This window comes from Typopeltis vanoorti, chromosome 14 (genome assembly GCF_054136105.1).
Source record: "Typopeltis vanoorti isolate ZY-2024b chromosome 14, IOZ_Tvanoo_1.0, whole genome shotgun sequence".
Lineage (NCBI taxonomy): Eukaryota > Metazoa > Arthropoda > Arachnida > Uropygi > Thelyphonidae > Typopeltis > Typopeltis vanoorti.
Window position 1 is genome coordinate 119,217,179 of NC_143562.1, and position 26,740 is coordinate 119,243,918.

Below are 26,740 nucleotides of genomic sequence, written 5' to 3' on the forward strand. Positions count from 1 at the left end.
ATTACTTTGAAAAATTGATAAATAAAACATGCAGTAACAGCAAGGTAGTAAAAAAACACTCAACAGGCATGCAATCAGGAATACATATCCATATATGAAATAGAAAAATCCATCAAAAGCCTGAAATGTGGAATGACAACAGCAGTAGATGATATTCTACTACTGTTGTATGGAGTATGTTGTATGCTCAAGTATAGACGTATTAAAGTCTTGCAGTGGCTGCAATGATTAGTTCAGAAGGCCTGGACAGAGGGACAAATTCCAGATGATTGGAGTAGAGCTCTCTTAGTACCCACATACAAAAAATAAAGGGAAATAAAACTGAATGTGAAAATTACAGAGGTATTTCCCTACTGAGTGTTCCTGGTACAATCCTTCTTGCCCCAAGAAACCAGACTTGAGCACAGTAATCCAGATGTGGATTAATCTGTCTACAAGGTGTGTTCAAAAAAAGACCGAACTTTTGCTATAAAGATTTATTGCCCATTTTATACATTTTAAGTACTGTCCCCCTTCAAAGTAATCCCCTCTACTGGTGATACACTGTTCCGAACATTTCTTCCATTGTTAGAATGCTTCCTGGAATGCATTTTGTATGATGGTGCACAGTTTTCTTATCGCATTTTCCTGAAACTCCTCTACGGTTTGGAAATGACATCCTTTCAAAGTGGATTTAAGTTTGGGAAACAGGAAAAAGTCTGCTGGGACTAAATCTGGAGAATACAGTGGATGGTGCACAAAGGATGTCTGATGGAAAAAATGAAGATATGGGACAATACAAGGAAAGAAATAAAAATGAAAAAAGAAGCATATCATAAATGGATAAGCAGTAAAAGATGCAATAAAAATATAAAAGAATAAGAGCCATAGCCAAAAGAGAAGTCAGAAAAAGACATAGGGAATCATGACACAAATTTGTTTCTAATTTAGAACATGATTTATATAAAATAAGACCCAATGTATATAAGATTTTGGAAAGATTTAAGTACAGATACTAAAGAAAGCATAAAATTAAACACTGAATTGAAATTAGAGGAATTCTGAAATTTCTATACAGAATTGTGGACAGATAAATATTTTTAAAAAGATAACCACTCGTGGTATGCTAGCCACTCGATCAGCTGATCTGGCTGGCCGAGTGGTTAGCATATCCACTCTCCAGCCAAAAGGCTGCGGGTTCGAATCCTGCCGTGGGCATGGATGTTTGTGATTGTGGAAAACTAGTGGTGGTGGTCAGCGGTAGATGGTGTTGGGGTAGTTGAAAGGCAGTAAATTACTAATAAATAAATAAATGGAGTAAAGTTAAATAATCCAGAAACCATACTCTAGCAACCAAACATGGCACTTTTTCAGGTCACTTCATGTTTCCAATAAGCACGCTGGTAGTTTCGAATGAGCGATGAAATACATTTCCCACCCAAAGACATTCACAACATGTTGGCTGGAGAGTGAATACACTATCCACTAAGCCAACCAGGCCAGCAATAGAGGGCCTGGTTGTCCAAGTAAAATAAATACATGCACTAAGAAATGTACTATATTATCACTACAGTTAAAGAGCTAGTGTATACAATCTAATATTTGGCAATATCTCTATTGTGTAAACCTAAAACTAATAATAATAATCATGTACTAAATAAAACTTCAAAATGGATTTTAAAAGGATTGAATTCATTATTGTGATAAAGAATAGAAAACAGTAAATGACAAGTGGTTTTTATTACTAATCAATTAAGAACATAATAATAATAAAAATGAGCATTTTAGCAATAAAAATGTAATAAAAGCAAAGAGTATCATGCCATATGATTAGAGACATTGTTTACAAGATGGAGCCTACAGCTCCTGTATACTTGGCAAATATGATGCGACAACTGACTTTATAAAAAACAATTAAGACAGTGAATGAACAGCCAATTACTGAACTTTTACTTTATCACCCACAGCAAGCATTCAATGAGAATGATTAGGAATTTGACAAATGAACAGGATCAGCATGTCATATAAAATTATATACTTTATTCAATGTTAAATAGACAGTTACAAAACATCTACAAAATCATTAACATAAAGTTTGCTAATTTCATATGCACCAACTACTCTCTTTTTTTTTTTTTAAATAACATACCTTTTGCTTTGAAAATCAAATTACCAATCACTTTCCTTAAAATCTGGTCAACCTGATGAGGAATGCTTCTTGCACAAAGCAACTGTGATTCTTTCTAGTAAAAGAAAAAAGATAATTAATTTTTATGTGCATCCTGTTCATTAAAGGTTTGGTAAATCCATCATACAATTAGTACCATGGTAGGATAATGATTAAAAAAATCTGGAAGTTGCTCTATAACATCAAACATCCAATTTGCTTGCACCACATCAAGATTTCTAACAAGCAAAGTGGTAATCATACACTGATAAATGAAATTCATCTACTACCAAAAGATATTCAAATACAAAAAACCTATTCCTCACCCTTTGCTAACACCATCCTTAGTAATTGCACCACTGGAAAATAGTGCAATTACTCTATACTATAATCAGTAGAGTAAGATCCTAATGGCTGATATAGCTTTCCTTGAAGAAAAATTATAGTACAGAAAATATCTGCTTTATTATTATTATTATCATCAGATCTCCATGGAATCAAGAGACTCACTGCAAGAGGTTAGTACCACTCTCTCTCTCTCACACACAGCTCATCATACTATAACTTAAATGCATTCACTTCTCTGTGCTCACCACACTTTCAGACAATGCATTCTAATCGCTCACCACTCTCAATGCAAAATACCTATTCCTTGCCCCTTTGCTCACACCCTCCTTATACAGGGATGGCCTCTTGTTCTCACTGTCTCCAAGCCATGCTATGAAAAATCTCATCCACATTAATCTGGTAATTATCCTTTATGAACTTATATATATGAACTTTATGAACTTATAATCTGTACACAGTAATCTATATTCAGTCTGATCAAAACCTTGTACAATGGAATCATAACCTCCTTACTTCTACATGTCAGTGTTCTCCACATCATTACAATAATCTGCTGTGCTTTCTTCAATTTTAGCAAAATGTTGCAAAAATTTCAGTTCCTTATCTACCAATCCACCATCATTCCCAGATCTTTCATCTTATCCACCCTTCCCACTGGCATTTACATAACAGTGGGCAGGGCTTGAACATTCTGATGAAAGTATTCTCTTCTAAGTAAGGCATGGAAGATGCTTGGCATTCTACAGTGTGATGGTCTGCAAGGATGTGTTATTTTATATATGCTGAACCTATGGGAAATTACAGTTCAGTTTATGATAGCTGGCTTAACAATGGTTTTCCTGGAGCCAGTTAGGTTGCAAAAGCAGGGATCTACCGCATATAAAAGTAGAACTATGCACTATGTTTTAGTCCACCCATTGTACTAAGCATTCACTACATTTAACATCTTTTCGTGGGTGAGATTCACATAAAAAAAAAAATCATCGATAAAACTAGAGTAAAAGTCTGATGTTCACACACTGCCTATAAACAGAAATCTAGTAATGGTATTTTTATCATCATCATGTTTCTATATGCAGAGACAATTTAACATATATATGTTAAATATATAACACCTTTTTTTTTCCATTCTGACAAACGAAAAAAGTCTATATAGTTTCCATATAATGAGCACTTTTTTGAAAATCAATCGTAAGATGTCAGAAAATACACTGCATATTTTTAATGAAAATACTGCACGGTATAAACAGTAACATGAGGTAGCTTAATTAATTTTTTTTGTAAACTTTTTTATGACTCCCACCCATGAAAGGCTGTAAAATTAAAGCACCTTAGAGCTGTTATGGGCTAAAGATTTTTTTTTTCTTTTCTTTTATTAATTTCATGTATATTTTGTATTTTTATTTATTCTTTTTTTTTTACACAGTCTGGAAACTCTGCATCTAGCAACCAAACACAGAAACTTTTTCCAAGAAGCTTTAAGCCTCCAATAAGTAGAGTCATGGTCTAATACTGGACAATGAAATTCATCTCACCTAAAGACAATACCAAGCTCTATTCCTGCAGTGGGATTCAAACACACAACCTGTTGTTTTGGGAGCAGATATGTTAATCATTCTGCCAACCTGACTGTCAATTAATTTATTTATCTACCTGCAATTGCATTAGTGTGACCTGGCTGACAGAAGATGTTGTTATGGGGACAGAATGTGAAGGCATTTTTGGGGAGGACAGAGAGAACAGGATGAGTGGCAAGGGGTGCTGCTGACAATAGCAGATGAATTGCAGCAAAAAAAAAAAAAAGTAGGAGGTCACCATGAAGACAGAGATGTGGAAGATAATTTGCTGTGAGATCTGGCCAATAGGATAAAACATACAGTTGGTTACTGCTAAAGGAAGATGGATGATATGCATCACCAAATAGCAAAATGAATGCAGGACAAGTAATTATTATGGGATACATCAACTATATTGATAGACTGGAATGATGAAAGATAACACGGTGAGAAGAAAATGGAATTTATGTAATGGAGGGAATTCTGGATTTGGAAGTAACAACAAAAAAATAGAGATAAGATGGTTAAGCGGTGTGTATGTGAAGAAAAAGATATCAAAATGTACACTGACAAGAATAAAACAAGTAGAAATTAAATGGATGACTAGTAACATTAAGCAGGAGCTACAAAAATAAAAAGATGTAGAAGGTATACAAGGAGAAGGTGATCAGCAAGTTCATAAGGAGCAGTTCATCTTACTTGCAAAGGCAAGAGAAGGGGGACAAGCATGATAAGAAAATCAAAATCAGATTACAAGAGGAAATTTGCCAAGCATACCAAGGGAAATCCCAAAGACTCTTTCATGAGTAATAAGAACGAATATGGAAGGAGTGCTGATGGAAAGGAGGTGACTAAAGCAAATGAAATAGTTAAGTTACTAAGTGTCAACTTTGCAAGGATCTATCACTCAGATGAAGCCATTGCAGTGACAGATATGACAGGATCTGATGTGGGAAAGAGGTTGTTGAATTGGAAGTATTTAGGATACTGCAGAATCTCTATGAACATGTAGCCATGCAGGATCATTGCCAGATCAGATTTCACCCTGAGGCAAACAATTAAATATCGCCCCTGATGGATTATAAGACAAAAATATATATAAGAAAATCTCCAATTGCTTATTTTGTTTTTATTACAAGAGAAACATTAATGCAAAATGATTAAACAATAATATTAATTAAATGTTTGCTTTACAGGGATATCGCACAATAAAACCATTTATAAGCGCTTCTAAATTTAAGTTATAAGCTATGTCTGCCTCTATCAATATAGTTGCTAGACCAACCAATTCTTCTTGGGTCACTGCTGTTCGCAAATAATTTTTAATCAGTTTAAGCATGGAAAAACTTCTTTCCGCACTTACTACACTACCAGGAATTGTTAGCACGACAGCACCTACTGCAATATGACTGAACAAGCGCTCTTATTAAGCCACACCGTGAGGCAGGCTGCCTCTATGCTACACCCTGTTGACGGTACTGTAGCTTAACCCTCACATCTGGTAAAGTCTCATGCAGTGGAAGGAAGGCAAAATAATTCTAGTGCATAATGGATGTTCCAATACAGAGGTAATGAATTACAGACCAATTAGTATCTTTGGAATGGTGGTAAATGTATTGGAGAAGTTGGTCAGAGAAAAAATTAAGGAATTGGTGGAGAAGAATATGATACTCTATGGAGAGACAACAATGCTTTGCAAAAGGTAGGTCATGACTAAGTAATTTACTCACTTTTTATAACAGAGTGATGGTTTTATAATAGAAGTAGATAAAGGGAATAGCTATGCTCAAAATGATACTGCTGAATTTTTGCAAGCCATTTAATGGGATACTCGTAGAACTTTGTTACACAAATTGGAGCAAACAGAGATGGGTACAAAGCTGTCAACCAATTGAATATTAGCTATTCATATGAATACATGGGTGCTTTATGGACAGATACCAAAGAGTAGGTATATGGAGGAGGAGAATATAGAAGAAAGCAAGCCATCTAACTGATGATTTACAATTCAAGTGTATATTGCTCTATATAAAGTCCCATCATCATCAATTTCCTGACATGTGCTCTCAAGGGATGTACTGGATACTATGACAGTACTATACAATTAAGTTTACATTATTACTACTGTCCTGTCAACAATTTTCCTCCAAATTGCTAGACTTGTTGGCTGAGTGATTAGCATATCCACTCTCCAACCAAGCTGATATTTGCAGCTGTCTTTAGGCAGTAGATGAATTTCATCACAAAGTGTGAGACCACAACCCTGCCCATTTATTGGAGGCCTGAAGCAGCTTAAAAAAAGTTGTATGCTTGGTATCGAGAGCAGGGCTTCCAGACTATGTAAAAATAACTACCAAAAAATAATAAATAAATAAAATAATAATAATAATAAAATTAATAAAAAAAAAAAAAAAGAAAAAATCCTTAGCCCATGCACATTCCAAATGTACTACTGTATATGTTTACAAAAAAAACTTTTGTGAGTGAGAGCTACATTAAAAAATAAATAATAATAATAATAATGTTCCGTTATATCATAAAATTGTAGCATTTTAAAGAGCTTACCTCTTGGAAACTTAAATACAAATTACTGTTATATTTCCATCAACCTTACATCATTTATTTGGCCTGAATCCAGCTTATTCTTCTTCTCCAGTTTTTCTTAGCCTCTTCTCAATGATACTTGCATTCCACCCAAATTGCAGCACATCTTGGACAATTATTTTCCTACTTATACATCACCAGATACTATGAGAATCTCCTTACATAAAAGGCATCTCAAAAGTGCTAAAAAAATTTGAATTCCAGACAACATTCAAGCTAATAAACAAGATTTCCCTGATCCTATCTTCCACAAAAAGACAAACTTTTGCACTTGGCTTACCAAGGAGTGTACCAGATTCCTTATTCCTGCAATCTCTCCTATTTTAGCCACACTAGTTACACTGCAGACATCTGACAATCAGAAAATAAGAAATACATCTGTTTCCTACAAGCTGAGAAATCAAGTCTTGCAGAACATGGAGTTTATACTAGCCACAGGATCTTATGGAACAATGCAAAAATGTGACTCTCCAGAGAAAGTTATGAAGCTATTTCAAATCAACCCAATCTTAATTGGAACGAGTCTAAAAATTTCTAAATTCTGGGAAACAGAGGCTCTGAACCCTCACTAATAACTGTAAAATCTATCTGCAATATGTACGCAGTTTTTTTTTTTTTATCAGTTGTTTATATACAGGACCATGCCAACCCGAGGGTGCACCGCACCTGGGCGACAACATTGATATTTTATTTATTGTAGAAAATGCTACATGCAATTTCTTTTAGTTATTTTTTTTAAGGGTAGGCCGATAAAAGTTTGTATCCGGGTGGCAAATACCCTTGGAGTGCTCCTGTTTATATGTATATCTGTGGTTATATATATATATATATATATATATATATATATGTAGAAAGTTTTTTAACTTGGGTATATTATGTATTCAAGATACCAAGTAATTTTATATAAACTTGGTTTTTAATCCTGTTTCCCAAGTGAGAAAACAGACAAGTAAGTCAAGTTTGCACCTGCATGTAGTCTGGGAAATTCATGGTAGTGCCACTCTAGGCAACTCATGGTAAAGGTGGATTAAGCTCTGATTACTTTCCTTAGTATTTTCCCTTAATGCAAAGCACATAATGCATAGCATCATACATCTCTGCAAGGGGATGTGCTTTGCATTAAGGGAAAATACTAAGGAAAGTAATCAGAGCTTAATCCACCTTTACCACAAGATGCCCAGAGTGGCACTACCATGAGTTGCCCAGACTTGCACTACGTGCAGGCGCAAACTTGACTTACTTGTCTGTTTGCTCACTTGGGAAATACGATTAAAAACCAATTATTATAAAATTATTTGGTATCTTGAATACATAATATACCCAAGTTAAAAAACTTTCTACATCTATCTCTCATCCTGAGATTTTATTTAATAAGGTCAAAGCACCTTGTGGCAACTTGTTTAGGCAAAATTCATATAAGCTCTGCATTACTTCAACCTTAGCATTGTCTGGTCTGGCTTCCACTAATGAGACCTCAATAAAGGTCGAAACCGGTATGGGTAGTGACCATTGCCTTTAATGCATAGCATCATACATCTCTGCAAGGGGATGTGCTCTGCATTAAGGGAAAATACCAAGGAAAGCGATCAGAGCTTAATCCACCTTTACCACGAGTTGCACTACCATGAGTTGCCCAGACTTCACTACTTGACTTACTTGTCTGTTTGCTCATACATTCTTCTCTTTTTTTGTATAGATAACAACATATATATTTAAACCCCCAATTTTTTAAAAAATATATTTATAATATATTTATATAGGTACATGTATTCCCTGGCTAGTTCATTTGACAATGCCATACATAGACTTCTATTCACTGTAAGTGAATAATCGTCGCGTTCTTGTATATGGCTTTATATGCGATTCTACATGCAAATTTTCAATTTAACTTTAGATTTTCTTGTTAAACCGTCTGTGCCATATACTTTTACATCTTGTAACAAGCTTTGCTCTTGTTTGCCTTTAGGCTAAGCGTGTTTACAATTGTTAATGACACTATGCTCTCAGTTCCCACAGCATTCTAATAGTACAACAAGAATAGTCAGAGAGCAGCGGAACAGAAGCACTTTGTAACCTTTCTTCAGTTACTTGCTTCATGTAACTTCAGTTCTGATTGTGTGTATTCACTTTAATGATGTGATGCGATACTCAACATAAAACACTAATGGTTTACATTGAATTCTTTATTTCATTACATAATTTTACATGTACAGTGATTTAATAATAATGCTTGCATTAATGTTTCCATATCCATAACTTTGCCAGGCATCAGCAAATACTGTATGGTTACTCTGCATCTCTGTAATGCACCACAGAATTTCTCGCCAGGTATTGTAGGCTTTTTTGACATACAATCTATCCATCTCATCAAGGAGCTATCACTTACCTTTTTTCTGGGAACTTTACTCTCTATTGCCATTTTGAGGTGCCTTTCTATTCTTTATCCAAAGTCTTTCTTCTGTTAATACTTTTAAGGGATATTCAAGTTCTACCAATCCTTTCTAGGAGACCCAATCATTTGGCTGTCCTTCAGAGTATAAGATTCCAACATTCTCCTGTAACACCATATCTCAAAAAGAGATATGGCGTTATCCTTTTCCTATCAGACCTCTTTAGATTCCTATTTCACATCAATAGGTAGCTGCTAAAAAAACAGCTCCATCTAGAACAGGGGTCGCCAAAGTTATTTGCCCGTTGACCCCTTCAAGAGTTTCTTGACTTTTTATCGACCCCCTATATTTTACTATTATGTAATTATAATAGGACAAGCAAAAAACGATGCTTATGTGAGTTTTTAGATTGTTTATTTTATAGTTACAGTGTTTATTGTATGTATAATATAGTATATATTATTATATTACTATTACTACTACTATTGCTATCACTATCACTAGTAATATCACTGGTATTACTGGTGATATTAATAAACTATTGGTATTACTACCAGCGCTGCTCAACTCTTCCACATAGAGGTTTAGTTCGTGAATGAATAACGATTGAATTATAATATGTATGTTGATGAATTTTAGAACATTAATGCTCACTTGTATGTCGATGAGCAAAAATGAGACTGGGATAGAATACTTGTATCAGTAAATAAGAACCACGCATGTGTTGCAATTTCGCTCCCACTGCAGCAGCCAGCAGGAACCACCAACATCCATTTATTGGTAAATATGTAATTTTGGCATACTTGATTGGCCTTAGTAACTATTTTCATGACCTTACTCCATCTTACAGGTCCTATTCATGGACCTGTAAGATGGAGGTACTGATCCCACGATTCACTCTTAATTGCGTTGTCATTACCTCCATGTCCTTTGTCATGGAGGTAATCCAAGTTAACCAAATTAAATATTAACCGTACAATGATGTCTTATATTTTTCTGTCGACCCCCAATCGACCCCCTTTGGCGACCGCTGATCTAGAAACATCAACTTTGCACCTGTGACAGATCTGTCATCCAGACTGTAGATAAGTCTCTGACTATTGTTCTAGGCATTTCTAGTTTTCATCCCATTACTGTCTTCTGAACATCAAGTCTTCATACTAATAATGGATCCTAGGTAGTCAAATTTGATGACATCCTAAATTAGTTCCCCATTTAGGTACACTTCTTTCTTAGGATGTTCTTGCTATATTTCCTTCATAAACCATAATCTTTTTCTTGCTAGGGTTACATTTAAGTCCTGTGTTTTTGCTGATCTCATTAACTTTAACTCTGTGAAGGATATGTCCTAGTTCTTTCCTATCATTTCAGAGCAATACAGTTTCATCAACATATCTCAGATGCTGATCCATCTGCCACCTATTCTGAAAACAGGGATTAGAACTGAAAACACAGGACTTAAATGTACACCTAGCAAGAAAAAGATTATGGTTTATGAAGGAAATATAGCAAGAACATCCTGAGACACAAGTGTATCTAAATGGAGAACTAATTTAGGAAGTCATCAAATTCGACTACCTAGGATCCATTATTAGTGTGAAGACTTGATGTTCAGAAGACAGTAATGGAATGAAAACTAGAAATGCCTAGAACAATAGTCAGAGACTGTAGATGAGTCTCTGACTATTGTTCTAGGCATTTCAGGCAGATGAGGCTATATACATGATGTCCTCATATAGATTGAATGATATAATCACGTAATCACAAGAGAGATATTTATTTAATCAAATATTTCAGTCTGGAAATAGCAGACCATCTTCAGTAGTATTACAAGAACAGTTTAAAAAATACAAGCTAGAATACTAACAATAGATCATTAAAATTAGAACACGTCACGTGATGTTATATCACTAAGTATGAAACGGAATATTTTGAAGTAGAAACATGATTGAATTTGCTATTTAAAAAAAAAAAAAAAAAAATCAAGATTACTCATTAATTAATTAATTTTTTTTTTTTAAATAGCAAATTCAATCATGTTTCTACTTCAAAATATTCCGTTTCATACTTAGTGATATAACATCACGCGGCGTGTTCTAATTTTAACGATCTATTGTCAGTATTCTAGCTTGTATTTTTTAAACTGTTCTTGTAATACCACTGAAGATGGTCTGCTATTTCCAGACCGAAATATTTGGTTAAATAAATATCTCTCTTGTGATTACGTGATTATATATCATTCAGTCTTATGTCACAAATATCCTTGAAACAACACGTCCTCATATAGATATCAAACAAGTGAGGAAAAAGTAAGTATCCTCATCTACCTGAAACTGATCAGTTAATCCAACACATCTATTCTTACTGTGGCTTTTTGCTCACTATACAGATTGGCTACCAACCTGAAAATGTGTTGAGAAAAATTATTACTTTCACAATCTCCCACAATTTGACAGTCAAAAGCTTTTGAATAGTCGATGAAGCACATTAGCAAAAGGAGTCTACGTTCTATATTTCCCAATGATCTGCTAAAGACAAAGGATTTGCTCTCTGGTATCTTTGCATTTCTGAAACATGCCCATTCCCCATGAATCCAGGCTTGGTCTCAATCCTATTTAGAATAATCTTTAGCAGAACCTTGTTTGCATGAGAAATCAAATCAATAATTCTATAGTTCTTGCAGTCCTCCATATCTCCAAGCCTTATCTTCATATCCCTATAATCAATCTTGTCCCTCCATCCTCTGTGGCCTTAATTAACTCTGCCTGGATTCTATCTGCACCTGGGGCCTTATTAAGCTCCTTAACTGCTTTTTTAGCCTAAGTGCAGGTGGTTTCAACCGAAAATCCTCTGGAAAAAAGTCTCCAAATTTTCCTCATTCTTTCTGCTGAACAGTTTCTCAGTACTCTTTGCATCTGTTTTTGATCTCCTGTTCTTCTGTTAATACTGCTCCATTCTTGTCCTTGAAAACATTCAATTTGAGCTTCAAATTGTGCTTAAAGTAACCTCAATATCCTTTCATAATTTTGCATCATCTGGAACCTATCTCTTCACATAATATTTGCCCTTCTCCTCTCTGACGTGTTTTCCGACTTTATGTAGTCTCTTTGCTTTCTCTGTCTCTCTCCAACCTCCTCCTTTTGATCACATCCCATATTGATTCTGAGCTCCATAGATTACTATTTTCTAATTGGACCTAGATGTTTTTTTAGTCTTATCCTGTAATAATCAAGGTTATAATCATAATTTTTGGCATTGGTTGGCTCTTCCTGGCCACAGGTTATTGGCATTAGTGAGACATGGCTGACAGAATATGATATAGCTAGTGGGAGAGAATGTGAAGGGTATAGTGTGTTCAGGAGGGACAGAGAGAAAAGAATGGGGGGAGGAGTGTTATAGATGATAGCTGAACTGCAGCCAAGGAGAATTGAAGTTGAACTGCAGGATAGTGAAGAGAGCACATTTGAGGCTATTTGGTGTGAGATTGAGAAAAGTGGAACAAAATATACAGTTGGGTGCTGCTATAGACCAGGTGATGGAATAGATAGTGGAGATAGTATGCATAGACAAATAGAAGCAATGAGTGGAAGGAAGGTAATTATTATGAGGGATTGGAAGGAGGAAGGAAAATTGGATTTTACGCAGTTATTAAGGGATAACTATCTGAGACAGCATGTAATGGAATATATGAGGAGTTTGAGATTGCTTGACCTAGTAATTGCATCTGAGAATTTAACTGTAATGAATATGACCACGTTGCCACCAACTGGTGAGAGTGATCATAAGGTCTTGACCTGGGAGGTGGTTAAATGTGTGGAATTTTCAATTAAAAAAGGATACATGTGAAATTACCGGGCTGGTAAGTATGACAAGCTTAGGAGATTGCTTGGTTCAGTGCCATGGCATGCAAAACTGCAAGGGCTGGAGGTTGATAGTGCAGTAAAGGAGCATTTGAAGGAGGTAATGGCTAAATACATACCTAGAGTCCGGATAGAAAATCAAGTACGGGTTAAATGGATGAATAACACCATTTAGCTTGAGCTCCAAAAAAAGAAACAACTGTGGAGGGAATTTAAGGAGAAAGGTGACGTGCAGGCCGATGAACAGTATAAAGCACAGGCCAGAAGGGTAACAAATGTGGTAAGAAAAGCAAAAGTGGATTATGAAAGGAAATTAGCCACGCAAGCTAAAGAGAATCCCAAACAGTTTTTTCGATATGCTACAAGTAAAAGAAAATTTGTATACAGCAGAATGATTTTAAGGAATGCCGATGGTAGGGAGGTAATTGAATTATTTATATTGAAATTACTGAGCGAGCATTTTACAAGAGTATATCATCCAGGTGGTGATATTGCAGGAATGAAGGAACCAATAGCTAATACGGGAATTGAGGTGAATGAAATGGAGGTGAATAGTATATTACAAAACCTTAATGTGAATACATCTGTGGGATTGGATGGTATACCAACTCGGGTGTTATGTGAAGTGGCAAAAGAATTGTCAGTGCCCTTGACCATTTCGTTTAATTTGAGTGTCAGGTCTGGGTTAGTCCTAAAGGGGGTGGAAAGAGGGAAAAAATAGTTCCACTGCATAAAGGAAGTTCCAAGACTGCTGTTGTAAATTAACGACCGATCAGCATATCAGGAGTCGTTGTCAAGGTTTTGGAGAAAGTAGTCAAGAGAAAAATATAGGAATGGATAGATGATAATGGGGTACTGTATGGGGGACAGCATGGTTTTGTGAAGGGTAGATCATGCCTCGGTAACTTGCTCACGTTTTATAACACAGTGACAGCTGAACTGGATAAGGGTAATGGATTTACAGTGATACTGCTGGACATTGCTAAGGCCTTTGACAGGATGCCACATGGAATTGTAATCAGTAAACTGCAGCATATGGGGATGGATATAAGGTTGGTGAGATGGATAGGAGGGTGGTTGATGGAGAGATATCAGAGAGTAGTTTATTCAGGAGTAGAATCCAAAAGATGGCATGTGACTAGTGGTGTGCCGCTGGGTTCTGTTCTTGGACCACCACTATTTAATTTGTTCATTAATGATATTGGAAAGGATCTGAGAGGAACTATTCATTTGTTTGCTGATGATGCAAAGTTGGGTAGAGCAATAGTGAATGCACATGATGTCAAAATTTTGCAGGATGATTTGGATAGATTGGAGGACTGGGCTAAGGAGAATGGATGTCAATTTAATGTGGCAAAGTGTAAGGTTATGCATTTTGGGGTGAAAAGATTAGCAGCAGTATACCACATTGGTGGAACTGTACTCCAGGAGATTGACGAGGCCAGGGATTTCGGAGTGTTGGTGGATAGGGAGTTGAAGTTTAGGGGGCACATTGCAAAAATGGCTAAATCAACTCATCAAATCACTTGGTTACTGAAGAATACCTTGATGAGCAGAGACAAGGAAGTTATTGTTCCTCTGTATCAAGCCTTGATAAGACCCCCATCTTGACTACTGTACCCAGATTTGGGTGCCAGGGTTTCTTCTTGATGGAGAGGAGGTAGAGAGGATCCAGAGGCGAGTGACCAAGATGATAGTAGGTCTATGGAATGCACCTTATGGGAACAGGTTGAAGATTTGTGGGTTGCAGAAATTGGTTGATATGTGGAAAAGGGGTGATATGATTTGAGACATTCAAATTACTGAAGGGTTTCTATAAGATTAATTCAGAGCATATTTTTCAGAACAGGTCTGGTGGTGGGATGACTAGGGGCCATCCATGGAAACTGGGCAAGAGTGTGGTTAGCAAAGGTGTTAGAACTAGGTTTTTTATTTGGAGAGTGGTGAATGAGTGGAATAAGTTGCCAGAGTCTATTCTGGGTGCCATGACTGTAAATGAGTTCAAGGCAAAGTACGATAGATACTGTGTGGAAGCTGAATAGTTGTTCTTGACATGATATTTAGGGCTTCCCTCGATGAGTCTAAGATCTCCTTGGAGTTGCCCGAAATAATAATAATAATAATAATTACAGATTATGATTATAACCTTGACTTCTTCCTAGAGCATTTCACATTGTTCTCCTCATTGGTCTTCAAAAACAGCATCCTTTTTTAAAGTTTCTTCTGTAAATGTTCTGGGGATTGCTCTGACATCCAGTTAGGTATGCAAGTAACATGAAAGAAGGTTTGTGAGGTCTCAGTCTTACTTTAGCTCTTACTAGTTGACAGTCTGTGTCACAGGACACATATCAAAAGATGCCTTGACTTTTTATCATTGGATGTAATCAATTTAGTGCCCTGACCGATCAATGTTTGATGTTCACGCACTGCAAGTGTACCTACACTTGGATATCAAGCGTTTCTGGATGCGAGTATTAGTATGGGCAAATTTCAACAGTCCTTCACCATGGGAGTTAGGTTTTCCCACACCAAACCTACTGCAATCAGGCCTAACCATTATACACTTTTTCACTTTTGCATTGAAGTCTCCAAGAATAAAGAGAACATCTCTTCTTGGCATGTAGTCTAAGAAAAGAATCTCTCCTGAATAAATAACTACCTCATTATGCCTTCCAAAAATGACTTACTCTATTCCATCTGGTCTCTGTAATTCCCAGAATGTCAATTCTGTACCTTTCCATCTCTCTACAGACAATGCTAAGAGTATCCTATCTGTGGTCACCAGACATTCCATGTACCCATGTAAAGTTCATCTCTAAGATTAATCTCATGTCTTCTAAAAGTTTTCCATACTAACAGCAATAATAACTTGCACTGGAGAATGTAACATGATCTTGAACTGCATCGTGAATATAGTTCTGATTATTCTGCATGACAGTCAATGCAGCATAAGATTCATTATAAGGTATTATGGTCATCCAAACCAGATCTCTTATTCCCAACAGAAACACAACCAGCCACCTCAACTGTCCAAACAATAATCTACACGATTCCTTCCAACATAGAAGAGATGGAGGGAGCTGGTGGAGGAGGACTTGAGGATGAAGAACTTGGATGTGATTACAGCCCAAGACAGGAGGATGTGGAGGAGACTCACTAAAAACAGCAACCCTACTTAAGTGGGTCAAGCTGCAGAAGAAGAAGTTTTTTCACTTGGCTATGCTACCAATTATATATTTGATTTAATCCTTTATCCAAGTGTAAGCAAACAAAGTTTGCACCTGAAGTATTTTCAGGACTGGGGCAACTCATGGTAAAGGTGGTATAAATTCTGATCACTTGCCTTAGTATCCCATAATGCAAAGCACATCTCCTTGCAGACATGTATATTGATATGCATTAGGGGAAGAGTCACCACCCAGACCGGTTTTGACCTTTATTGAGGTCTTCTTCCAACATAAGGATAGTATATGCATATTCTTCAGATCTAATGATATCCCATGTCAGCAAATGCCAAACCTAGAATTCCCTCCATACAATAAATTTTGGCATAAATTTTTCAAATTCAAATACCTCCCTCCCCTAGACCTCTCAAACTGTTTTAGGTAAACAGTTAATACAAAAGATTGATTTTCTACCTTTCTTTTAGTGTTACACAGTGATCATCATTGATTTTTGAAATTATGGATTCTACGACCGTGTTAAAATAACTCTTTTTATTATCCCGAAGTTTCAATCTTCATATCAAGATCATCATCTGGAGCATACATAAATATACAAGGCAAGCTGCGTTACATTTCAAAATGTAAGCTAGAGAAACAATGATTTGATAACATGCTACTCACTGGCATAAACTCTAGTGAGAAGAAAAAAAAAAAAAAATTACATCAAGCTAATTTAATTTTTGATTACATGAATAATCATTCTTGCTTACAGATGGTTTTCCTTCCAGTAACAGTGATGTCCTATTTCTATTATTACAATTGTTATTTTTGATTAAAAAAAATAAATAAAATATTTATAAATTACAACATGAATAAACTTTCTTATAGATATTTTCCCTTAACAGTGATGTCCTATTTTTCAGTATTAAAGTTATTTTAGATTTAGGATCCAGGATTTTCTAGAGTCCTGTTTATAGTTGTACTTAGGGAGGAAGGATTCGTGGGACGAATATATGCCTTCGATATGTATGGGATTTTTAGACCATCATCATTGTTTAGTTGGGGTGGTTGATAATGATCTCACAAACTTGATTTTAGTAAGGTCACCTTTGGAGACTAATACCCACAACACAAGCTAGCTACCCCCCCCCCTTCTGCAATAACACTGTTCAAGCTAGAAGAGATGCCAGTATATTTCCTGTTAGTAGTGACCAAGCAAAAATTGTCCATCCTTACACTAGAAGACAATCCTCACCATTCAAGCCTTCACCTTTTTTTAAAATTAGATCACCTTCCAAACACAATGTAAATGTTAGTTCTTCTCTTAGTAACTCAGAAAACAACCACCATATCTACACTTTCTTTATCCAGCCAGTCTTATTGTCCTTTGGTGGTATAATAGTACTAAACAGGATGACTTTCATAATTTATATGCCTCTTTTTCTATAATCTGACTACTGTTTCTATTTTCCTGATTTAACACATGCTCGCTGACCAAATTACAGAAAAGAAAAATCTGCTTCTGTAGTGCAGCAAGAAGAACAATCATACAATGCACCATTCAAATGGAAAAGACCTGAGTTTGATTCTCATCATGATGAATGAAATCTTCATATGGACCGTTTCAATTGAAAGTGAATTAGCTGATCTCATACGGAGGTAGCAGGGTTTTATCTTCCATTAACTCGTGTTTTATCCAGCATACTAGCAAAATCAGTCACAGAACACATGCAATTAATAAACAAAAATAGGCAGCGAGTAGATGGCTGACATGGATGATGGATTATGCAGTGAGTAGTATATGATGCATTGTAGAGGTTGGTTATGTAGTTGATGGCAATTCCTACAGTTTTGAGTAGTGGCCTCTTGCAATAGATCCTTGAACTCCAAGAGGTAACACGTAATAATAATCCTAACTGTGTGTTCAAGCTTAAGTGCTGGGAGAAACTCATGTTAGAAGTGTAATGGAGTGAAACAGCACTGGGAAAGTAATATTAGTAATAGTAATATTTTTAATCTTTTTTCATGTGTTTCACTCCATTAAGCCTCTGACACAAGTTTCTTCCATCACATAAGCCTTAACACAGAGATTATGATTATTCATGGTGAAAATATAGCGTGCAGGAGAAAACATTTTAGTAAGTTGAAACATCAATTATCTAGAGCAGTGGTTCTCAACCTTTTATGCTTCACGTACCCACTGGAAATATGTATGTAACTGCTGTATCTCATGTATAGATAGGTAAAACTATAGTTATAACAATGGAAATTAAATAAAACATATATACACATGCACGCGCACGCGCACACACACACACACATTAAATTTTGTATTCATAAATTACATATATCTATAAACACAAAGAGTGACATAAACAATTTAACAAATCTTATAAAATTATAAACATTTTACTGGGTAATCAGTGAGATGGTTGCACTTGTTTATGCTTGCACAGGTCATCAATGGTTGGGTTATCTTGCTAAGGAAGAGTCGCAAGTCATCACCAACATCCAGCCTGTTCCTATATTTATTTTTTAAAGCATTTAAAGATGAAAAACCAGTTTCACATAAACATGTTGTTGTGAAAATTAACAAATATTTGAATGCAATTTTTGACAATCACATATTCCTTCTCCATTCCAAAAACAAAAACTAATCAATGGCATTTTGGAATGAATGCTATTTAAACTACTGTCGCAAGATATCTCAATCAACTCTTCTTTATTGAACAATGAAAGCTGACATTTTCCAAATCATATGTGAAGTGGTCTCGAATCCATTCTTGCATTTCATCAGGGAGTGGAAAATACTGCCTTATAAGAGTTTTAAGAGTGCTTAAGTGAACGATTATTTGTTGTCTGATGTCTTCAAAGTCTGCAAATCGTTTGCTCATTTTCTTTAAGAAATGAATCTAGTTGCTGAAATTGGTCACAGCTGTTCTTTTTAATTCAGTTTTCCCATATATATATATACAGGGTGTTCGGGATAAATTTGACAGTTTCGTAAGGAAAAAGAAAATCTTCTTTGTATCTATTAAATTTAATGAATTGACAAAAAACATTACAGGCAGAGTTAATTACAATACTATCAACAAGATTTACTCAAAATAACCACCATTAGCATCGATCACAGCTTCAATCCTGCTTCGGAACCTCGAACAAGCTGATGCTACAGTCTCCCTGGGAAGGGCCGCAAAAACTGTTTTAATTTTATCCATTAACTGGGCTTTTGTATTACTGGAAGTGCGATTGGTGTCTTTTTCAACTGCGCCCCATACAAAATAATCCATGGGGTTAAGGTCTGGGGAGTTTGGAGGCCAAACATTTGGACTGGTGAAGTCGTAGAAATTTTCAGACAACCATTTTTGACTTTTCCCAGAGGTGTGGCAAGGGGCCGAATCCTGCTGCCATACATACGGCCTACCATTGGCTACCCTTGTTATCCAGGGCTTGACTACAGTGTTTAGCAACTCCACGTAGCCATCTGAAGTCAACCTGAGGCCCTCTTGGAAAAAATGCGGAGGCATCACATTGCCTTCAGAGGATACACATCCGAAAACCATCACAGTTTGGGGAAATTTAGTCTGCATTACACGAGGAATGTCCTTTGTACTGTATGCAAGCCATCTGTTATTCTGCGTGTTGTGTTTTTGATCCTGGCAAAAGTTTTTCTCATCGGAAAAGAACCAGATTGTTTGTGGTTCCGCAGGATGTTTCACTCTGCTTAGAAGTTTCTTCGCGTTTATCAAACGTTTTTCACGGGCCTTTTCTGTAAGCAGCTGACCTTTGCGGCGCTTGTATGAGTAGTAGCGGAGGTCTTCATTGAGTGCAAGCTTCATAGTAGAGGCTGCAACATTCATTTCACGTGACAAAGCCCGAATTCCAATGCCAGGGTTCTTCAACACCTGTTCCTGCAGATTTGCGAGGAATTCTGCTGTACGAACGCAATCAGATCGTCTGCTAGGGATCTTTCTTCTTGCTACATCCTCGTAGTCACCATTGCAAGTCTCTAGTTCATGCCTGATTGTTTTTACTGTATTCAGGGAGCATTGGGCAGCAGTCGAAATATCCTTATTTTGATGGCCGGCACGAATCATCATGATACAAGTTATTCTCTTCCATGATTCAGGTGGGTTCCAGCTATCCATCCTTTCTGACATCTTGTATATGAATGAAGAAGGGTCCAACCTTTTAAATGAAGAGAAGTGTGTGTAAATACATGTAACTTACGGAAAAATATAATTAATTATAAATATGTCAAATTTATCCCGAACACCCATATATATATATTGTTTTTTACCATGGCCTCTGTTTTCCATATATTACTGATAAGTTCCATATCTTCATTTTTTCTAAAATATCAGCTAAATATGCTAACCGTAGAAGATATTCTAAGTCAGTCATGTAGTCTCAAAGAAAGTCGAAACTCGTGGTCCATGAAAAAAAGGCATGCTTCATTGTGGGGTTCAAATAAACAGCAAAGAACAATTCCTCATGACAACCAACGTACTTCTGTGTGAAGCAGCAATCTCTTATGCAGGCTACCCATTTCTTCACAGATAACTGAAAAAATTCGAGACTTCGATGGCTGGGTTTGATGAAATTAACCATTCGTACACTTTCATCCAGAACTCCTTTTAAATCATCAGGGAGAAATTTAGTTATTAGTGCTTCACGGTGAAGACAACAATTCTGGTCTAACTTGTTTTATACGACCTGCTAGTCCTGTGATATAACTACTCACTGCTTTTGCTTTGTCAGTACATACAGAAATTCAATTTTTCCATTCAATGTTGTTTTCGGCAAAAAATGAATCAATCATATTAAAAATATCTTCGCCCATAGTAGAAGTTTTGAGAGACTTACGAAATAAAATATCTTCAAATATTACATCCTGGAATTTTCCACACATAAAAACAAGTAACTGAGCTAGCCCAACTACATCTGTCAACTCATACACTTGTATGGCAAATCACAGGCTACGATGAATAGCTCAAATGAGTTGGTCCTTAATATTACAGGCCAAATCTTTAATTCTCCTGGAAACTGTATCGTTTGACAACGGAATGGTTCTAACAAGGTTTGCCTCTTTTTGACCAAACATACAAGAAGCTATTTCTTCTGCTGCTGGAAGAATGAGTGACTAGCCTATTGTGTGAGCCTTTCTGGCTTGGTAATTCGAAGGCTTACATTGTACGACGCTTTAAGAGAACTTTCATTTTCTTCTATACCAGAAAAATGCTTAATTATGGTTTTTCTACTACTCAAGTCTTCCAAAAGATGTTCAAAATAGCTTAAGGGCTTGTTTTATAAATGCTTATGTTTTGTTTTAAAGTGTCACCGTAAAAGAGAAGGTTTCATAGAATTTTGTGACAGGACTTCAGAGCAATCAATGTACTGTGGATTTGGTTCTACTAAATTTTCTGTCCATGTAAAGCCAAATTGTAAATATTATTCATCATACATGTTTTAATTTTTTTTATCATTTGATTGTTTAACATTTAATGTTCTTTTAGTTAGTGCTGAATCCACCTCTTTACTCACATGGGATGATGACAGTAGCGGCTGGGGGGGCGGTCTGCCCCGGGTGGCACTTTTCACGTGAGACACTTTATTTTTTGACGATTCTTCTATTTATGTTAACTTAGTAATTTTATTGCTTAATTAATATTTAGTTTTCAACAACTATACTTACAACTTAAATAAACATAAGCATAGTGTTTTAATTTCTTTCCCTACGTCGTTTTGACTTTTTGTAATATTTTTGGTGTGTATGGATAGGGGCAGCAAAAGCTCTAGCTACGCCACTGGATGATGACGTAATCGGTGATGTAGAAGCAATCTGCTCCAGCTCCACATTACTTTTCTTCTTCATTATCTATTTATCCATGTTTCAAGGCACTTGAAACCATGTTTCAAGGCACATTCATTTAACTTCACAGTAAACTGAAGACTAAAAATAACTTTAAGCACAGCAAGTGAAATAAATCACAACAAATACATAGAGCAGTAAGAAGGCACATCCACTCACTTAGAATGGTGTTTTGACTGGACGATCAGCTGATTGGGTAGGTTTGGCTCTCAGGTAGGGAAGGGGAGGGAGGATTGACAAACGTGTATAGACATGAACTACAGTGCTGCACTTTGTCACTCAGTTCTTAGAAATTAACCAGTATAAAGTGTTGCCAACTTAGCGACTTTGTTACTAGATCTAGCAACTTTTGAACTCTCATGGCATAGCCCAAAAATTTTACCATAGTAGTAGTAAAATTTTTGAGGGTATGCCATGAGATTTTTTGGGTATGCCGTAAAATTTTTGGGGTACCTCCAAAAATTTTACCAATGTGGTGTACGTGTACACCACATTGAGAACCCCTAGTCTAGAAAATTAAACAGGCTGGCTTTTCTCAAAAGATGTTGGGATACAGAAATATTACCTAACTGCACGAAATTTAAAGTCAAGTTCAAATCTTAAAAGGCTCTCCATATCTACAAATGTGCCAGTTTTGCTCTACTATGGGAACAGATCACTGTTAAGTGTGCTGTCCTCGGTGCTACCAATGCAGCCATCAGCTCATTGTTGCAATCAAAGCTCTCAACTTCTGAACACTGAGTTCTGTACCATTTTCTTTGATATTTCAGAAGCCTCTGCTAAGAAAGAATTCTTACGAATAAAAAATAAACACATCAGAAAATACAACAGTCTTCTGTATTCTGAACCCGTACCTCTAGTTCAACCTCATTAGTCAACATCATCATAAAGACCTAGAGTCTTGGCAATAATTTTGCTGTTGTTCTGAAACAAGTACCAGCACTAGACTTAATATTCAATATCAAATGCAATATCCATAATTTACTTCTGCAAATAGCTAACAACATTAGCCTTGAAAGCAGATGCCAGTATTCTTTCTCGATCTGCACCTCCTAAAAGAAATCTATAATCCTGCCAACTCAGTGCCCTCATAACACTACAAAAAGATAGTATCATAGTCATCACCAGAGCTAATAACGAGAGTGCTGCTGATCTTCTTAATATTAGTGAATACATAGAAAAATGAACATCATTCTCAGAGAGTGCTCAACCTACAGACCTTTAGTTTATCATCCACCAAATCTCAGATCAAAAACTTGAAAAGTCTGATCAAAAAAAAGCTTATTCCTGGGATCCTGAAATCCTCCAAAAAACTCAGACCGTACAGTTTTCATACCTCCTTCCCCAGATATACAGATTACCAAAAATACACAAACTCAATTCCTATAGCAGATGCAACAGATTCCCCATGCTATAAATTAACAAAACAATTAGCAAGCTCTCTTACTCCCACCCTCACTTGTCATACCACTTCCTATATAAAAAAAATTTCATCTTCATCAAATTCCAGCCATGTACCCTCAATGGGTGTACAGGATATGTAAGATATGTAGTACTACATGAAAAATATACATCATTACTAACTTCCTATCTAGAATTTGCCTCCAAATCAGTCTGTTACCTGTCAAGACTGCAAAATTATCAGATTTTATATTGCTATTGTCTAAGGCACTTTTTACCGTATCAATCCACCTACATCTTGGTCTTTTTCCTGCCAACCTGGCAGAGAACACTTGTTTTGCTAATCTTTCCTCACCCATTCTGTTTAAGTGACCATACCACCTGAGATCAGCTATGCTTACCCATTCCTGGATGCTGACAATGTCAAGTTCTTTCCTAATATCCTTGTTTTTAACACGTTCGCTGCCACGCTACTCAGTCATAGTTTGTTCCCGCACGCCAAGTGCTTCCGCGTCTTCAAGGTCACTACGAGTAATCTTGTAGTCAGTTTATCAGATAGAATTTTGTTTCATACGCCAACTACGAGTAATCTCGTATCACTCCCATCTTCAAGATCACTACGAGTAATCTCGTAGCCGGCTTATCAGATAGAATTTTGTTTCATACGCCAACTACGAGTAATCTCGTATCACTTCCATCTATATATACATGTGCTGACGCCAGTGTTTATTGCGTCTAGTTCAGTTTTAGTTTCTAGTCTCTAAGAAACTTCAATTTCCCCATGGCCAGTAAAAGAAAACTTACTGATATAGAAGTAGAAGCTTATGCTAATATGAGCGATGATGAATTTCCTGAAATATTTGGTTCCGATTACGAAGATGATCCTACAGACGACTCTAGCGGTGACTCCGATGATGAAGAAACTTTTGAAGATGAAGTTAGCAACCAGCCAAATACATCAACAATCAACTTATTGGGAAAATTCAGAAGAAGAGCCCCCACAATTTGACTTTGATGAAACTGCAGGTTTTAAAATTGACACTGGAAATTTTCAGTATCAAAAGGTTAGTTGAACTATTCTTTTCTGAAGATTTTCTCACAATTTTAGTAGAACAAACCAATTTATATGCTTTACAAAATATTGAGGAAAGCCGAGCGCAGTTCAAAAAAAGTTGAAGAATTTCTAGGAAAGCAACGGACATACCTGAAATGAAATTATTTCTTGGACTTTTACTTCGTATGGGTCCTTGTAATTTACCATCTATTGAGCATTATTGGAGTACAAATCAACTACAATTTGCTATTTTGGTGCTCTAAAATAAGCTGAAATCTTCAAATTTTATTGCGTCATTTGCATTTTGCAGATAATTCCCAAGCAGCTAATGATAAATTGCGCAAATTAAGACCAGTCCTAGATCATTTTAATAGTGTAATGCGAAATTGCTACACACCAGACAGAAACTTATGTATTGATGACTCAATGGTATTGTGGTGCAGTAGACTGGCATTTTGGCAATACATAAAAAACAAAAAACATAAACATGGCGTGAAATTCTATGAACTGTGCGAATCAAATGGATTGGTGATAAAAATAAAAATTTATACAGGAAAATCGAATCCTCTTTAGGAAAATGGGTCACGCATATGATGTTGTATTTCACTTGATGGAAGAATATTTAGACAGGGGTTATGTATTGCATATGGACAATTTTTATAATTCTGTAGCTCTGATGGAATCGCTTACTGACAGAAAATCGTACATGTGTAGAACGCTAATATATTTTAGGAAAAACAATCCACCAGATGTTATTCAGAAGAAACTAAAGAAAGGGGAATTTGTCTGGCGAAGATGAGGTCCTGTTGTAGTCAGCAAATGGAAGGATAAGAGGGAAGTCCTTTCCATTTCAAATATGAACAAATTTGAAATGGTTGGTAATTTGGGTTGGTCAGGCACTGATCTTTCTGACCAAATGCTTTCATACTATTCCACCTTACGAAACACAATTAGATGGCCAAAGAAATTGGCAATATGCATTTTTGAGGTATACATTCAAAATGCGCATAAATTTTATAACATGATTACTGGAAATGCAATGTCTGCATTAAAATTTAGAGATCAATTTATCTCAATTTTTGTTGGAATGGATGAACTTACAGCATCAGAGAATATCAGGAGGAATTGGGATTTTCATTATTTGGAAATCTTACCACCAAAAGAAAAAAAGAATCACCCGATAAAGCCATGCCGGGTCTGTACAAGAAACAAACTTAGACGCGAAACACATTATTATTGTCCTGTTTGCCAGGAAAACCCACCATTGTGCGTGGAAAATTGTTTTAAAATGTACCATTCTTAATTTGAATAAATTTTTTTATTTTACTGAGTGCTTTTTTATTTCATCGATTGGTTTTTATTTTTATTGATTTTACTAGTTTTAAATTGATTTACAAATTACGTGTTATACTACAGATTAACTCGCACTTGGCATAGGAGGTTGGTAATCGACATACGAGTATACTCATAGTTGGCTTGTGAAGCTCATATACGAACTAGGAGTATACTCGTAGTTGGCATCTGAGGCACATACACAATATACTATATTTTAGTTGAAATTATTTCCCTTCTACCAAGCCCCCAGACATGCTCTCCGCTTTATTCAGAATCCAAGGGTCCAAATTAAGGTAATTATACAAAGGGATAACTTGTGTTTGGCTTAGGAGGTCGGTAAATCGACATACGAGTATACTCGTAGTTGGCTTGTGTTCGTATATGAAGCTCATATACAAACTATGAGTATACTCGTAGTTGGCAGCAAACGTGTTAATATGATATTGCCATTGATGCCATCTGTTCATGCCTCTAATCTTTCTCAGGACTCTCACATCTGAGGTCTCTAGTCTTTGGTCAAGTGTTTTACTTCTGACCCAGCTCTTGGATCCATAAGTTAAAATTAGTTTGAATACTGTCTTATATACAGCTAATTCAGTGTTTTGACTTATTTCTTCCTTATTCCATATAAATTAATTCAGTTGACTTCCCACCATACCAGCTTTGTTGATTCTGTTGTATATTTTCATATTAATTTACCATCCTCACTAAAAATCATGCCTAAGTAGCTGAAATGTTTTACTTGTTCTATAGGTTCTCCATTCACAATGCAGTTGATATTTTCAATGCTTCTGCCTGTTTTTATTTTCTTTGTCTTGTTATTGTTGAACAACAGTTATTCAATTTAGTCAGGGAATCTTGCAGACTTGTAGCGGATTTATTTAGAAGTATAACATTGTCCGCAGAAAGCAAAGAGCTGACATTATTATTATTACGGGTATCTCCATTGAGTCAGCAGACTCATTGTAGGAGACCCAAACTATCAAAACAATATCTATCATACCTCTTCT

At 36.1% G+C, this 26,740-nt stretch overlaps 1 protein-coding gene across 2 annotated transcripts in view; it reads right to left on the reverse strand.

The window, feature by feature from the left end:
- The window catches only part of Pstk (Phosphoseryl tRNA kinase), a 153,071-nt gene that overhangs the window by 32,381 nt on the left and 93,950 nt on the right, over positions 1 to 26,740 (reverse strand). For both annotated transcript variants that reach the window (XM_090403406.1, XM_090403407.1), the window contains exon 5: positions 2,129 to 2,222. In XM_090403406.1, the coding sequence (XP_090259532.1) occupies positions 2,129 to 2,222 (94 nt within the window). The remainder of the gene's footprint in view (positions 1 to 2,128; positions 2,223 to 26,740) is intronic.